Source organism: Haemaphysalis longicornis, unplaced genomic scaffold (genome assembly GCF_048455015.1).
Source record: "Haemaphysalis longicornis isolate Haplotype H1 unplaced genomic scaffold, Haemaphysalis longicornis Haplotype H1 scaffold_6, whole genome shotgun sequence".
Classification (NCBI taxonomy): Eukaryota; Metazoa; Arthropoda; class Arachnida; order Ixodida; family Ixodidae; genus Haemaphysalis; species Haemaphysalis longicornis.
In genome coordinates, this window is record NW_027526407.1 from 147745184 (window position 1) to 147759206 (window position 14023).

At 46.5% G+C, this 14023-nt stretch overlaps 1 protein-coding gene across 1 annotated transcript in view; it reads right to left on the reverse strand.

Annotated features, from left to right (window-relative positions):
• LOC144143294 (amine oxidase [flavin-containing] B-like) overlaps positions 1-13068 on the reverse strand; it is a 104859-nt gene extending 91791 nt beyond the window's left edge. Inside the window, exon 1 of the mRNA XM_077675067.1 lies at positions 12436-13068. Coding sequence (XP_077531193.1) covers positions 12436-13068 — 633 coding nt within the window. The remainder of the gene's footprint in view (positions 1-12435) is intronic.
• Positions 13069-14023: the final 955 nt, after the last annotated feature.

The following is a 14023-nucleotide window of genomic DNA, read 5'->3' on the forward strand; positions in this document are numbered from 1 at the left end:
TTTACCAATAACTTGGGCATCTAGTTCGCAACGCGTTTTTATCAAGGTGGGTGTCATTTCAGAAACTACTTTTTCCCTGGGCCGAACATGAGACAGGAAAGTCGCTGCGCGGCAAGTCCGACCGTCCGACAGTTGTATTACCTGCACTCTTTATCAATGCGCGTGCTACTGGCCGGTGACGGCACGGGAGTGCACGCCTTCAACTTTCGTTATTTCAGTGATTTGACTCATGGATTTATCTACCGGACAAAGAACTACTGCCAAGTAGTGAAGCTAAGTGAGTACTAGTAAACCTTGTTTTCTTGTCATATGAATATAACGTAGCAGAGTTGCTCACGAACTTCGGTCCGCGTAAGCCGTTAGCCATAACATTTTGAGTGACTCGCTTTGCGTGTTGTGCAGATTTGTCGGTAGACCTTTGTACCTGGCTGCTGTGTACGTGGCTGCTGCGTGTGTACACAGAATCAATTCTCGCGCAATTTGTAGCCCTGTGTTTCGTGAAGTGTTTGTATCCTGTCCTCTTTTGCTAGCCGCATGTATTGATAAGAAATGAAATAAGGGAAGCTGGAGAGTGCGAATTTAACTGCGTGTGCGAATATAGCTACGTGTGCGAATGTGGGTGCGTGTTTGCGTTACATGCACATCGTGTACTTTTAGCGTGATATTATGCACTCTTGGTTTTGAATTCGTTTCTGCAGATGTCGTTTTTTTCCGTCATAATAGTTTTCGGTTAAAAAACGACCACAATAAATTGAATGATTGCAGTGTGTGTAGCATTAGAATAAAATAATAAATCGAGTGATTTCCGAGCGTACAGCGTTACATTAAAAGGCCATCTGGATGGTTTTTTGGCGTTTCGATTGAGTGTTCAATCTTTTCGAATGCTAAGATTGGTCGTGAAATGTTGGTATGAACAACGTGTGTGCAACCCGAATTTGTTTGTAACGTACGAAATACACGCATGTCGTAACTGGTACAGTAGTATGAGCAGCGCTGGTAGCGCTTCGTACTCTTACTGCAGCATCGCAAACGTAAATTAACCATTCAGAACCGAGTAAAAATATTCAAAAATGGCTGTCCAATTTCTGTCATTTGTGTAATTTCCAGCCTAATGAATTTAGTGTGTACCACACCTTCGTAATCAGAGTAACACAGCATATGGAATTTCGCAGGTTTAAGGCAGAGTATGATTCTGGTGTATGGCTTGTCATTTGCTAACAACTTAGATGTTGCAGGCTGCTGACTGGTGCAACTTAGACAATGTTTAAATGTCATTGTGCAATAAACATTTTTGCACTACTTCGATACTTCCTGCTGTACAACGTATACTTCAACTAAACGTGTAGGCCTAACAGGACAAGCGAACAGGACAACAGGACGAGTTTTTCAGTCGTGTGCTTTTTGAAGGTTTATTTATGCCTATATACCAACTAGCCCACCTCGCCATTCTGCTGCAGGAAGTATTCGTCCATGGCAGTGACGCTGTCCGGGTTTGTGCATGTTTCCTTTTGCCACATTTTGTGGACATGGCTTCATCCGTGTATATATTGTCACTTCAATCAACCAAGCAGTTAGGATAGACACAGAAAATATCTTGCAAGTTCTGATGGGACCTGTAGCTGGGCTAAAACGTCCTCAGAGTCCCCATTCACGAAATATAGTTCTTATAAATAATGGTAACTCACACTAGCAGTCATAGTTAGTTTTAAGGTTGCCTTAGTAGTGCCAATGCTGACATTAAATTAGTCCCCTCAGTTCTCTTCCTGTCCCTTTATGTTACACCCATCATCTAGCGTTCTATTGCCTGCTAAGTCGTCCTTTATTTAGGTTAGACCCTTTAAGTGACCCTGGAAGCTTCTGCACCGTAGGTGAGTACCGGTAAGATGCAGCTGTCACACACTGTCTTTTTCAGGGACAATGTTACGCGGCCATTCTGTATTATACCAGTCTTAAAAAGCTGTATTAACAACACAGATTTTCCTGTACCCATGCCTAGATAGAAGAACTGGCTTGCAAGGGACGTGCTACTGCAATAGTCTGCACGAGGCGCCGGCTCAAGCTACTGTTGACGGTCAACTTGTCGCAGGAGTTCTCCTGGTTTGGGAAAATGAGAAGCACGCTTTCTTCCACCTGCGAGTGGCATTCTGCATTGTGTGTAACTAGATATCTTTGTGTTGTTAGTGACATCGGTTTTTTTACCAGACAATATATAGGGCTCAGATTTTTATTGTAAGTCATCCTGCGCAAATATCAGCTTTGTCGACAACCTGTGGCTTCTTAGTTTTTATTGCTAAAAGAGGCATTAAAAATTTTTTTTCAGCCTTTGGACCATGACATTTTTACTCACTTTGTAACCAATCTAGTCTGCTACTATTTTGGCAGTTTCTGACACCACAACAAAGAACGCAAACTGTTCAAGAATCCCTACCATACCTGATGATAGATGCATGCACCATTGAACCATCATTGAATCGTTTCCATGCTTCCATGCGTTTTTATTTTGTATTATTGTTCTTTTAGCGTATCACTTGGTGTGAATCACGTAGTCGTTTAAATCTGTCTTGTTGTAACTATTATTCAACCATTTTTGTGCTCCCCGTTTTTTCGTTAGTTCCTTTTGTTAGATTTGTTCGTTAGATCTCTTTGCGTGATATATTGAAATAGTGTAACTTTGTATTGTTTTCGTAACCAGAATTCAATAAGTTGTTTCAAATGTTTTTTTGTTTTATTGTTGTCCTGCCATTTCACTAAGTGTGAGTCATTTCATCACGTAAATTTCTACTGCTCTTGTAGCTGCCGTACAGTCAATTCTGTATACACACCTTTTCTATAGTTCATAACCATTTCCCTAGATGTTTGTTTGTTTAAAGTAGCTTAAAGCGACAGACAACCGATTTTTGTCGAGTATATATTCTCTATCCCAAATGAAAGGGCATCACTTAAAGTACCTTGACGAGAAACGGTTTTGCTGATAACGCTCTGGAACTTTTTAAATCGAATTTTTTTATCTACGAGCCGTATGTGTCCCTCCAAAAAACCAATGCTGCCAACCAAGACATAGAGTAGCTCGAACATACTTTTGTCTGTATGCGAAAGAAAAAACGATATTTAAAAACTTGTTCCCCGCTAAAAAAGTTTGAATCACAGGCTTTCCTGTTCCTTTATGTGTGTTTTTAATGCAACGGTCTGTTTTGCACGAATGCGCCACCTGTTGGGATAGACGATAGGTAGAATCTGGCTTCACGTTGTGGAGGCGCGGGAAGTTCGATTCTCCCCGGGCACGATATTTTTTTTTAAGCTGCCGTTGGCGTATTTGGAAACTGGAATCCAATATTTTGGCAGAACAAACGCCCCTGACTCGGACAGAATCGTCAAAGCTCCTTCGCTGGGTCTGTTCACTGAACGCTGCCGTTGATTCTGGGCACGGTGGCTCAGTTAGCCACACTGAGAGCAACCCAGCGGCGGCGGGCGGCGTGTCTTTAGAATTTTCAAAGTAATGTTTAGAAATACATATACTATTTAACCTTGTACAAATACTTGTGTTAAAAGGTTTTCAATACGTAAATAAACGTTTCAGCAGTCACAGTAGCTGCTAGGTTTGCCGGTCACGTGACAGAGACACATATTGTAGTGTCAAGTTTCGACACTACGAACCGCCACCCTTCCGCTTTCAAGAAGTTTGCTGCCAAATTAAAATTATTTCCGCCAGTATGTTTAGAAATTGCTTGTGGTTACCGGGCTATATAAAACGCTGGCTTCCATATGAGCTAGAGAACATATACGCGACAGAAATCGGTTGTCTGTCCCTTTAAATTTGTATTGCACTCCCAACCACCACTTGTGTGTTTTCAAGCTGCTTTTGTTTTATTTTTCCCCAAACTTTTCACTACATGTGAACTATTTAGTTTCGTAAATTTGCTTTGTTTTTGTAACCACCATTCCATCATTTTTTTAATGTTCTCACACTTTTCTTGCGTTGTTTTTCACCAATTTCACTTAATGTGAGATATTTCAATTTGCATAACTATCTTGTGCTTGTACCCTGGGTTTACATGTTTGCTTTTTTTCCTATTTTTGTCAACCTTTCTGCTGTGTGTGACTAATTTATAGTCATGAATATCTGTAACATTCTTGTAATTATACAATGCGTACCAGGCCAGGGCAGATAGGAATCAAAATAAATGGTTGTGTTGCGAAAGCATATTACATAATTTCGAAGTAAATATAAACTGTTTTACCTGAACTCTTGTGTTTTAAGTGTTCTTTGAAAGCTTTCTTACTACCCAGCTGCACTTACTTGCAGCTAGGTTGGCGAGACTGTCATTTTAATTAGTTTAATTTTTGAATTGTTTTTCTGATAGTTTATTTGCAGAAGGCCTGTACAGCCGTGCTGTGTGGTACAATTAGATGACGCTACTGTGGTTGCCTTAGTGTGAAGGGCGGTTGTGCTAAACAGGAGTGGTTTGCTGTTACTTACTGCCACTTGTTTTCGATGCGACATTTCTTGTTTAGAGCTGTGCTTCGTGTGCTTCTGCAAGAGTGTGTGGTCAGCTTGGCACTTCACATATGAGACTTCATGTAGTATGCAGCACTTCAAAAATTGAAACACATTAATCTAGAAACCAGGTGCCAAGTAATAGCAAACAGTGCTCAATAGCTAGCAAGACATGATTTTGAAGTATAAATGCCCACAACACGTCGGCAACCTTGGAAAGGGGGCTAGCCAAGCTCCAAAATAATGTGTAAAGAATGTAAATTTCAAGCATACGGGTTCATCTCTGCAATGCCGTACTAACCTACACCAGTGAGGAATACAACAAACTAATGCTTGTGCCAAAGACAGAAGAACAATGTAGAACAGACATCTATATACGTCTTGCATGCGTACCGCTACAATATCCATAAGACGTACCACTAACGTAACGTCCCGTAAACAGCATATAAAAGTACCAAGAGAGGTCTATTCTACGTTATCCTTCGTGTGATTTAGATGGGTTTTTTGCCGTTGTAGCAACATTGAATATATGTATTTCGGCCCCAACGGTACGCCTCCTGGACATCTGCAATGTCGATTGCTGACGTCTCCAGGATATCTGCACGACGTAACGTGGTTTGCTGGGTATATAGTAAGTGGCATCCCAAAGTCGTCCATCCAAGTTGTAAGAAATGCAAGGGTTGAACGGACCTTGTTCGCATGGTGTGGACTTGTCCTTCGTACAAGAAACCGCACCGAAACGTAGCATCCTGGGAGGCACTGCTCCTCAGCTGAACCTCCGTAGCCCACCGGAAGATCACCGGTCTCGCCCTAGAAGCCGCCAAGTCCCAAAAGATACCAGCCGACGGATGCGGAAAGGGGCACCTAACGTTCCCTCTTTTACTGGTGTGTAATAAAGTTTGCATTGACTGACTGACTCACCCACGTTTCATTGCCGAGCAAAGTTTTTGGACTGCCCAATTGGACTGTTTTTGGCGAGTCCGAGGCGGATAATCGCATAGCTCCACTGTGAGCCACGCAAACATGTCGCTAGCGGCTGTAGTTTGGACTCTCGCTTTTATCCTGTTACTTAGACTTAGTGAAGACGTTTCGAGGAGAAATTATTGAGGGGCAGCTCTCTGAAATGTCCACCCCTGGTGGGTGCAGAAGCCCGTGGGCAGTGATTCTGGGATGCTCCGCAGCGTTTGCACATCGCGCGCGGCTAGACCGCCCTGCGAGCGGGCGAGGTGTTCATAAAAACTGCTTCTCGTAAGCTGCCGCATAAGTACGACTATTTCAAGAGTGAGTTATTTGCTATTGACAGTGGACTTGGCTGTCCCTATCCGGACTCCTAGCGCGGATAACTTTAAAACTTGCGCGCACGCCTAGCACTCCTCGAGCTCGCTTGCAGCGCTGAGTGGCCGAGTGCTCAGTTTCCACATTTTTTTTTTGTTTTGAGTTGCGCTGTGTGTTGCAGTCTTGGAGACTAGTCGGCGAAACGTGGCTGAAGTTGCCTCTGCGTGTATTGGATGAACTAGGTTTGAAATTATCTTTTCCTAGTGCAGTATGCCGAGGAAGCTGTGGGAGGGGGGAAGCGCGCGCAGAGCTACTAGTAATGTTATTCGTACTAGCAGCTGTGTTCTGCATCAGCTAGTAGTAAAGAAACCTTCAAACCTCGTGGTGTTTCTGATAATGACGGAAAACGTTGCGATGCCGTTCGGAACCCAGTACGTGCCAGCTGGATTTATCCACTCATAAAAGCATAAAATAATTACATTGAGAAAGTATGTTGTACTTTGTTGCGCTGCTGCACCAAAATAGTTTTTGGTTCAGCGTCTGTAATTACTTCTATTCGCTTGTCGTATCTGAAAATTTCGTTGCTGAGTGTAAGTGGAGCAAGTTTTTTTTTTTTAGTCAGAGCAGTGGCTGTCAAAGCTCATATTTTGGTTTGACAGTGTGGATTGTGTGCTTTTTCTATTTTTCTAATATAAGTGGACATTTTGCCGGCTGCCGGAATTTGGTATCACCTGAATTGTGCCGGTACAACGATGACGCTGCCGTCACAACTGGAAGAGTGCCGGCAAAATTACTGGAGCCGAAAATGCTGAGGTACTTTCTCCGCTGACTTGACTCTGATGGTGAGTGAGGTCTACGAGCTCCGTGCCTGGTAGAAAGACAGGGAGCCCATCGGTAGGAGCTTGGCCAGGGCTCCGACGGCCGCCGTTCGTAGTTTCTTACCCTTCACCTATAAACACGTTGCCACGGTTGCCCACAGCGTGAATTGGGGGCTCGGGGTCCGCGGTGTCGCGAATACCCTCGCCCTGGTTTTTTTCCAAAAGGAATTTAAGAAAGAAAAGTGTTTCAGCTGGCTTCCTAACGTACTCTCACACGTCCGCTCGGTTATGTCATAAAACCTGCGTTGGGCCAATCGCAACACACACACATCTAGCTTTCTTGCTCACTCCTTCACTCACGCGAACGCCCCCACTCACTCACTCACTCGCTCTTTCAATAAGTATCACTCACTGCAATTGTGCCAAAAGAAGGTTTTTGCCGCATTTAAAGGCAGCAATTGTGGATATACACTGCCTCAATTTTGGCTGTTAGGTTGCTGTGGTGAAATATTTACGCCTTGAAGGAATAGCTGTGAAAGTTTAAATGCAAGGATGTAGGGCGTACACACAAAGGTGTGTTCTGAAATACTTTGAAGGAACCTTCTTCATGTGCGAAGGGTTCGCGACCCTGACCTCGCCCGACGAAGTGACGCCGACACGAAAGAAACAGAAATCACCGGTTTATTCCGGAACGACAAAACAAACAATGACATGAGTAGAAACAGCAGGTCGTAACACATGCGGTTATACAAACAACACGACACTGAAAAAAAATGCATTGGTGTGAGTTTCCTTTAATTTTAGTAACTCTTAGCACATGAGCAAGGTGCGCACAGGGTCGCTAGACGGGCTCGAGTGGTTGTGTGACACTTTCATGTGGCATTCAGCGAGAACGCAGGGGGTAAACCCGTAGATGTGCTTGGTGAGTATACCACCTGTCTTCCTCGTGTTGGCGTGGGCTCGTAGCTAAATCGGTAAGACAACGGGCTCTCGCTTTGTTAGTCTATTAGTTCTAAGTTCGATTCCCGGCGGTGCCAGTAAATTCTTTTATTTGTTCGCTGGAGTTTTCTGGCGACACCAACGGTCGCGAAAGAACCCTTGGGGGGTAGAGGTAAAAAGCTTTGCTTTAAAACGCACTGCACCGATTGTGCAGAAGAATATTACAACGCTTGGCTCTACACTTACGGCAACGTTCGAGTCCTTGTACTATAGCCAATCCGTGTGCGCCCACCACATTGGCTGGTTAGTCCGAGCTGGCCAGGGGTCGTTGGTATAGTTGTCTGCCCCCTGGTGCTCCCATTCTGGTTCCGCTGCCGCTGAGCTGTTTCGTCCAGGTGGTTTTTTCCGCTGCCAGGTACAACGTGAATGTGGTTTTTTCTGCCAAAAACAAAGTGGGAAGCCTGTGCCGAGCAGTTAACAGACTGTACGAAGAAAGGGCTAGTAGCAAGACTACTAAATGTACTATGAGTCACACGTACAAATTTTTGAAATGCAGAAAAAACGTTGTGTACAAGATTCCGTTCAAATTTGGGAAGCAGTACGTTGCGCAAACGAGCAAATGCGTAAATGTAAGGCTCAGGGAACACATGTTCAGCCCTAAAGGTCGGCCATACACGCATCTGTCTGCGCACAGTGCCCAGTGCACAACAAAGAAGTGCGAGCCGTTGTTTGACCTAGCGACGACGGAATTCCACCCCCAAGACAGGACTATAAGAGAGATAGTGGAAGCCTGGCAGATGTCTAAATTAAAGGGAAAGTGCATAAGTAAACCTTCAGTAGCCCTGTCGGAAAAGAAAATTATGTTGTTAGATGACGTGAGATAATGCAAATGTTACAGTGTGTTTTTTCTTGTGTTTGTGTGTATCACGAGATGCGTACACATTTGAGCATGCGCGGGTGATGTCAAAGAGGGTATATATGTGCTGAGAGATGAATAAACTTTCAGTTGTTAGTCTGCGCTGGTCTTCGTGTCTCTGTTTAGTCCTCGTTTTTTGTGTGCACACGTGTTTCTGTTTAGTCCTCGTTTTTTGTGTGCACACAAGTTACAGCTATGATTCATATTTGTTTTGTGCTAAGTTCTTGTCTCTCCTATTGGGCGTCAAATGGCGACTACGCCCACACAAAACGGATGCCACGAGTGGGTGTGGCTTCGGATATTGCGCCGTGCCCACGAATGGGCTGGGTGTGCTTGACTGACCATAAAACTCGGAGGAAACTCGGGCATGGTTTTGCAGAGCCGAGGTGGACTCGGACGTCCGTGGTAGCCGCTGCTGTGGCGTTGTGTATTTTATGGTCGCAGTAGCCCGCATATTTCTGCCCCGAATGGTCTGGTAAACCACGGAGGAATTTCCAGCCCGTTTTTATCTCTCAAAAAGGGCTGTGCATTGGGTGGGCAGTCGTAAGGGGACAGATCCCCGATTGCGACGACTTTCGCTCCCCTACCTTCGAGGAGAAAGTGTGGTGTGCGCTGCGGGATTACGCGACGGGCAGCTTCTACAGAAGGGTTGGTGGCGGGCGCACCGTCGACCGCCACCAGTCGATCGTCAGCCGGTGTGTACGCAGTATGATCAGTGGAGACGTGTTTCCCAGACCTCGCCTTTGTTTTAGGTGGTTTGGCAGACGCGGGGTCCCAAGGTTCCTACCCCGCGTCTATCCGGCTGCCTCCGGAGCGTACGCTTTAGATATGGCCTACTCGCAAAACAGTTTCGAAATAGGCGTTGCATGACCGTACCTTTTGTTTATCATCAGCGTGGCAGACAATTTCCCTCAAGGGGCTGCATGACGCGCATTTCTTGAGAAAACGTTACGTAGAGGATATCTTCTACGTATTACGTATACTGTCAAGGAGACAGTCGACGCACCGATAGCCGGTTAAGGTGGATTATTCGCAGGGGTTAAGCCCATAGGAACGCAGGTCTGAGCGTAGAGATAACCCAGCTCGTTTCTCGCGCATGCGCCTTATGGGGTCCATCCGCTTCCCCTGACACGTCTTTGGCGCATATCCTCGCGTGTGGATTGGACATAATCCCACTACCCTCTTCCACAGGGTTGATGCTGGTATGGCGCATACCCCAATATGTTGATGGCCTGTAACCGCGTGACCGCGTGACGTCAGAGAGACGTCAGAAGGAGGGGAAATTGGAGGGGCGGGGGCACGAAGGGAGAGTGGGTTGTGAGGAGATTCAACATTACTAGATAAAAAGCGGCTGTGGAAAATTCGTAGAACATTCACGAGGAAGTATGCGGCAATACCCGCCTTATCAACCGCATGGAAAGCGCAGATGTCTCTCTGGACTGATGCAAGGCAGCAATACGCACCTCTTCATGCGATTGATCCTAAGTGAACCTTCAGAATACCACCTGGACTTAGCAAGTGCAAACAAGCCATTCTGCATAGGCTGCGCTTGAATGTGGCGTACACGGGACATCACCTGTACAAAATCCAGCAGGTATCTTCACCTCATGGGAAGATGCATGCTGTGACTCACTAGGAGACAATCATCATGTTACCTGCGTGTGTCCAAAGAACACCGTGCACAGACAGAAACTAATACTATCTTTGTGTAGGCAGCGTTGTGTGGGACTTGAGCGGAGGGCTGTTTGGGGTCCTTGGTCAGGTTCCAGTCAGGCTGCACGTGCAATCGAAGCTCTTTTGGAGTTTCTTCGGAGCACAGAACTGGACGGTGTTCTGTGATTGAAAATTTCGGGCATATCAAACTACATATTTTCCTTTTCACATTTTTTTCCTTTCGTTTTTCTTTTCTCATCTAGCGTGGCAAGCCCGCCTGACGGCTCGGCTCACATCGCTGGTCTTCATTAAAGTTATACTCTCTCAAGACCGGTGAAGAGCAAAATGAAATGAAGCAAACAAATCTGAAAAGTTGTTGTCCTTATTGCTAGTCCTTCCTTCGTGCCTCAAGCCCACTGGTGGGATTGACCCACAATTAGGAGCTTTTTGAAACTAACATGCCCGGTTCGCGAAATTCATAACACTGTGAATTTAAAAAGTGGTACCCGCCGCGGTGGCTCAGTGGCTAAGGCGTTGCGCTGCTGAGCACGAGATCGCGGGTTCGATTCCCGGCCGCGGTGGCCGCTTTTCTGATGGAGGCAAAAAGCAAAAACGCCCGTGTGTACGAGATTTCGGCGCACGTTAAAGATCCCCAGGAGGTCAAAATTAATCCGGAGCCCTCCACTACGGCGCGCCTCATCGCCTGCGTTGCGTTGGCGCGTTAAACCCTACAATCAATCGAATTTAAAAAGTAGCAGTTGTAGAATAGTGCGTGCAGCGTGAAGCCTGAACGTGATGTAGGACAGGTGCACACCACCCTCGCAGAGCCCCGACTCTAGAAAGGCTATGGCGCGTTCCAGTCTGCTTGCTGACGTAACACGCACACTATGACGAACAAATGAAAGAGAAGAAATTGACGCAAACACGTAATAGCAGAACCGAAGCCGTTTGAAGTAATACGTGCCATAAGACAAAGAAGTGAAAGCGAGGAAATAGGCGCAAGTGCAATGTGTCAGAAAATAGGTTGCTATTACGTATCGCCAGGCTTCCGCCTTGAAAGCGCGTACGCAGACTGAAGTGCCCCGAGGAAATTTTGTGTCGAAAAGCGGAGAGTTTTGCTAACGCAATACGAGCATGAATTGTTTTGAATGTGGTGCGTCAGCCACGGTGTGATTGCATTGCTTCCACTGACGCCCGAAACTGCTTCCTAGGATGAAAGATTTCAAACGAAAGGCTCATATGAACGCTCCAGGAATAAACAATGAGTGCACTTTGTGGTGAAATACAGATTAATTGAGTAAAATTACAACAAAACAAAGTAGTTCGATTTCCAGCAGCCATCAGGCCTTCACTGGAGTGAGAGAACTCGCTAAAAGATGCGCCAAGCCTTAGTCGCGCATCCTTGGAGCGTTCTGGCCTGGACCGATTACGTTACGTCAATCATCAGCACATAGCATTAATCGCATTTTAAAGCATTTTAACCCTTTAAAGCATTTTAACATTTTAACCGAAATATTATCATGAGCCTGTTATTAACGCCACAAATACGCCTTGCCCGAGTTTCGCTCAAACACGAGAATTGTGAGATAGCACACCCTACCTCCAAATTCCCGCCGCAAAAACGAGTAATTTTTCTCATCACAGGGCACGAAAGGTTCCTGTTTGGTTGTACAATCTCTCATTGCTTTCTTTCACATATTTTCACCATGGTCACAATATATGCACAAAATTCTTTCTACGAATTACTCCACTACAACGACCCAAAAAGATTCCTCGCCAACTTGAGTGCTTAATGTAACAATCCGGGCACAAAAAAAGCTTTCTATCTCAATCGCGGTATGGCTCAAGTACACCGTATAATTTACATTGAGGAATTCAAATACTCATGAATGCGTAAATCAAACCCACGCTGCAAGCTACGCCTCAACTGGGCTAACTATGACGTTGGGAGTCAAATTATAGATTCCTCGCTTTTGTAAAGATACTTCCAACAAAACCACAAGGAAACCTTCTCACCGTATTGTTTGCATTTATTGGGCGCACTAAGGAAAGCGTCTGCTTCGGCGGCCGTTCTGATTCGTGAAAAAATTTAGTGTAGTGGCGCCTCTCCCTCCGAAAACAATGGCAGTGCACTCGGCGCCACCCTCCATCGGCCGCGACTAAGGTATATCAGCTGCCACTGCGCCTGGACTCCCAGACGTGACTTGCTTGTGGACGGAGGTTGCGATTTTCGCGTCCGATTAAAGGCTAAGGCTGGCTGAATTGGTGCCTGGAGCTTCTGCACCGTGACGCAAGGGCAAATACAACGGTGAACTCCTGTGCTTCTTCTTGCCCCTTGCCGCTTCCCCTCCGGTAGTCGAACCCGAGTCCTGCGAAGCTTGGTCGTCTGCCTGCGCGAAGCGACTCGTAGCCGTCTGAACGTGCACAAGGCTGACTTGTAGCGTCGTGGTGTTGGTGTGCGCGCTGTGCGCACCGAGAAGGCCGCGCGGATTCGCGCCCAGGTCGAGGTTGACGTCCTCATCGGGACGGCGGCGGATTCTCTTATTCCTGCGCCTGTAGGACGCACTGTGGGTGTCTTCGAGCCACAGCACTGGCTCCGTCTTGTGCTCCAGGGCGGTCTCGCCGTCCTCCACGTAGTTCGGCTTCCGGCCCCGCGTGAAGGTCACCAAGAAGCCCACGATGGTCCCCAGCAGAATGAAGATGAGCGTGAGCAGCACGAGGAAGGCCAGAGGATGTCGCTGGCTGGGCCCGCCGACCACTTCGGAGCCGCCGGTGTCGATCAGGGACAGGCGGCTCACGTCGAAGCTAAGCCGTCGGCGAGGGGACAGGATCCTGGGCCGCTGCAACTGCCACCAGCTGGGCGACCTCCCGACGGATACCGGGATCTCTGGCGGCGGAACTCGACCATACCATTGCGGGTGCGCGATGGGCGTCAAGGTGCCGTGAGACACACGCCTCGGCGGAAGCGTCATTTTCTTCTACCACTGATTTTACTTGCCCCACATCGAATAAAGGAGGTTGGCCATTTGAAATAAACTGCGCAAAAAACCGTTCGCAAGACGGACTACAAAACGTACACTTTGACGTCTCCGCTCAAATTCTACGTTTCGGACTTCTGGGTTCGTTTTAAAAAAAAACGTACCAGCGCAGTTTAGCAACTGCAGTGCTGGCCTTGAACGAATGAAGCAAATTTATTCAAATAAAAAGGGGAGGCGTATGAGTGGACGAAGAGGCAAAGGCGAGTCACGAAGATAAGTCACAGGTCTAGAAGCCCAGTAGCGATCGCTTCAGGCATGACTCTCTTTAGCAGGCCTTGTTGGGCCAGTCATCATCATCATCATCATCACCAGCCTATCTACGCCAACTGCAGGGCAAATGCATCTCCCGTTATTCTCCAATTACCCCGTTCCTGTGCCAGCTGTGACAATTTATCCCCGCAAACTTCTTAATCTCATCTCCCCATCTAACTTTCTGCCGCTCCCTGCAACGCTTGCCTTCTCTAGGGATCCACTCGGTAACCCTCAATGACCAACGATTATCTTGCCTCAACATTACATGCCCTGCCCATGTCCATTTCTTCTTAATTTCTACTAATATGCCCTTAACACCCGTTGTTTTCCAACCCACTAAACTCTCTTCTTGTCCCTTGATGTTACACCTATCATTTTCCGCTCCATTGCCCTCTGAGTCATTCTATATATAAGTTGAACCCTCTTTGTGAACCTCCATGTTTCTGCCCCGTAGGTGAGTACCGGTAAGATGCAGCTGTCATACACCTTCTTCTTGGGACAAGGATAGGCTGCTATTCATTATCTGAGAATGTCTGCCGTATGCGGTTCACCCCATTCCGATCCTTCTAATTATCTATGCCTCAGGTTTTGGATCTGGGGTCAAAACTTCGCCTAAGTACAGGGGGGGGGGGAAACA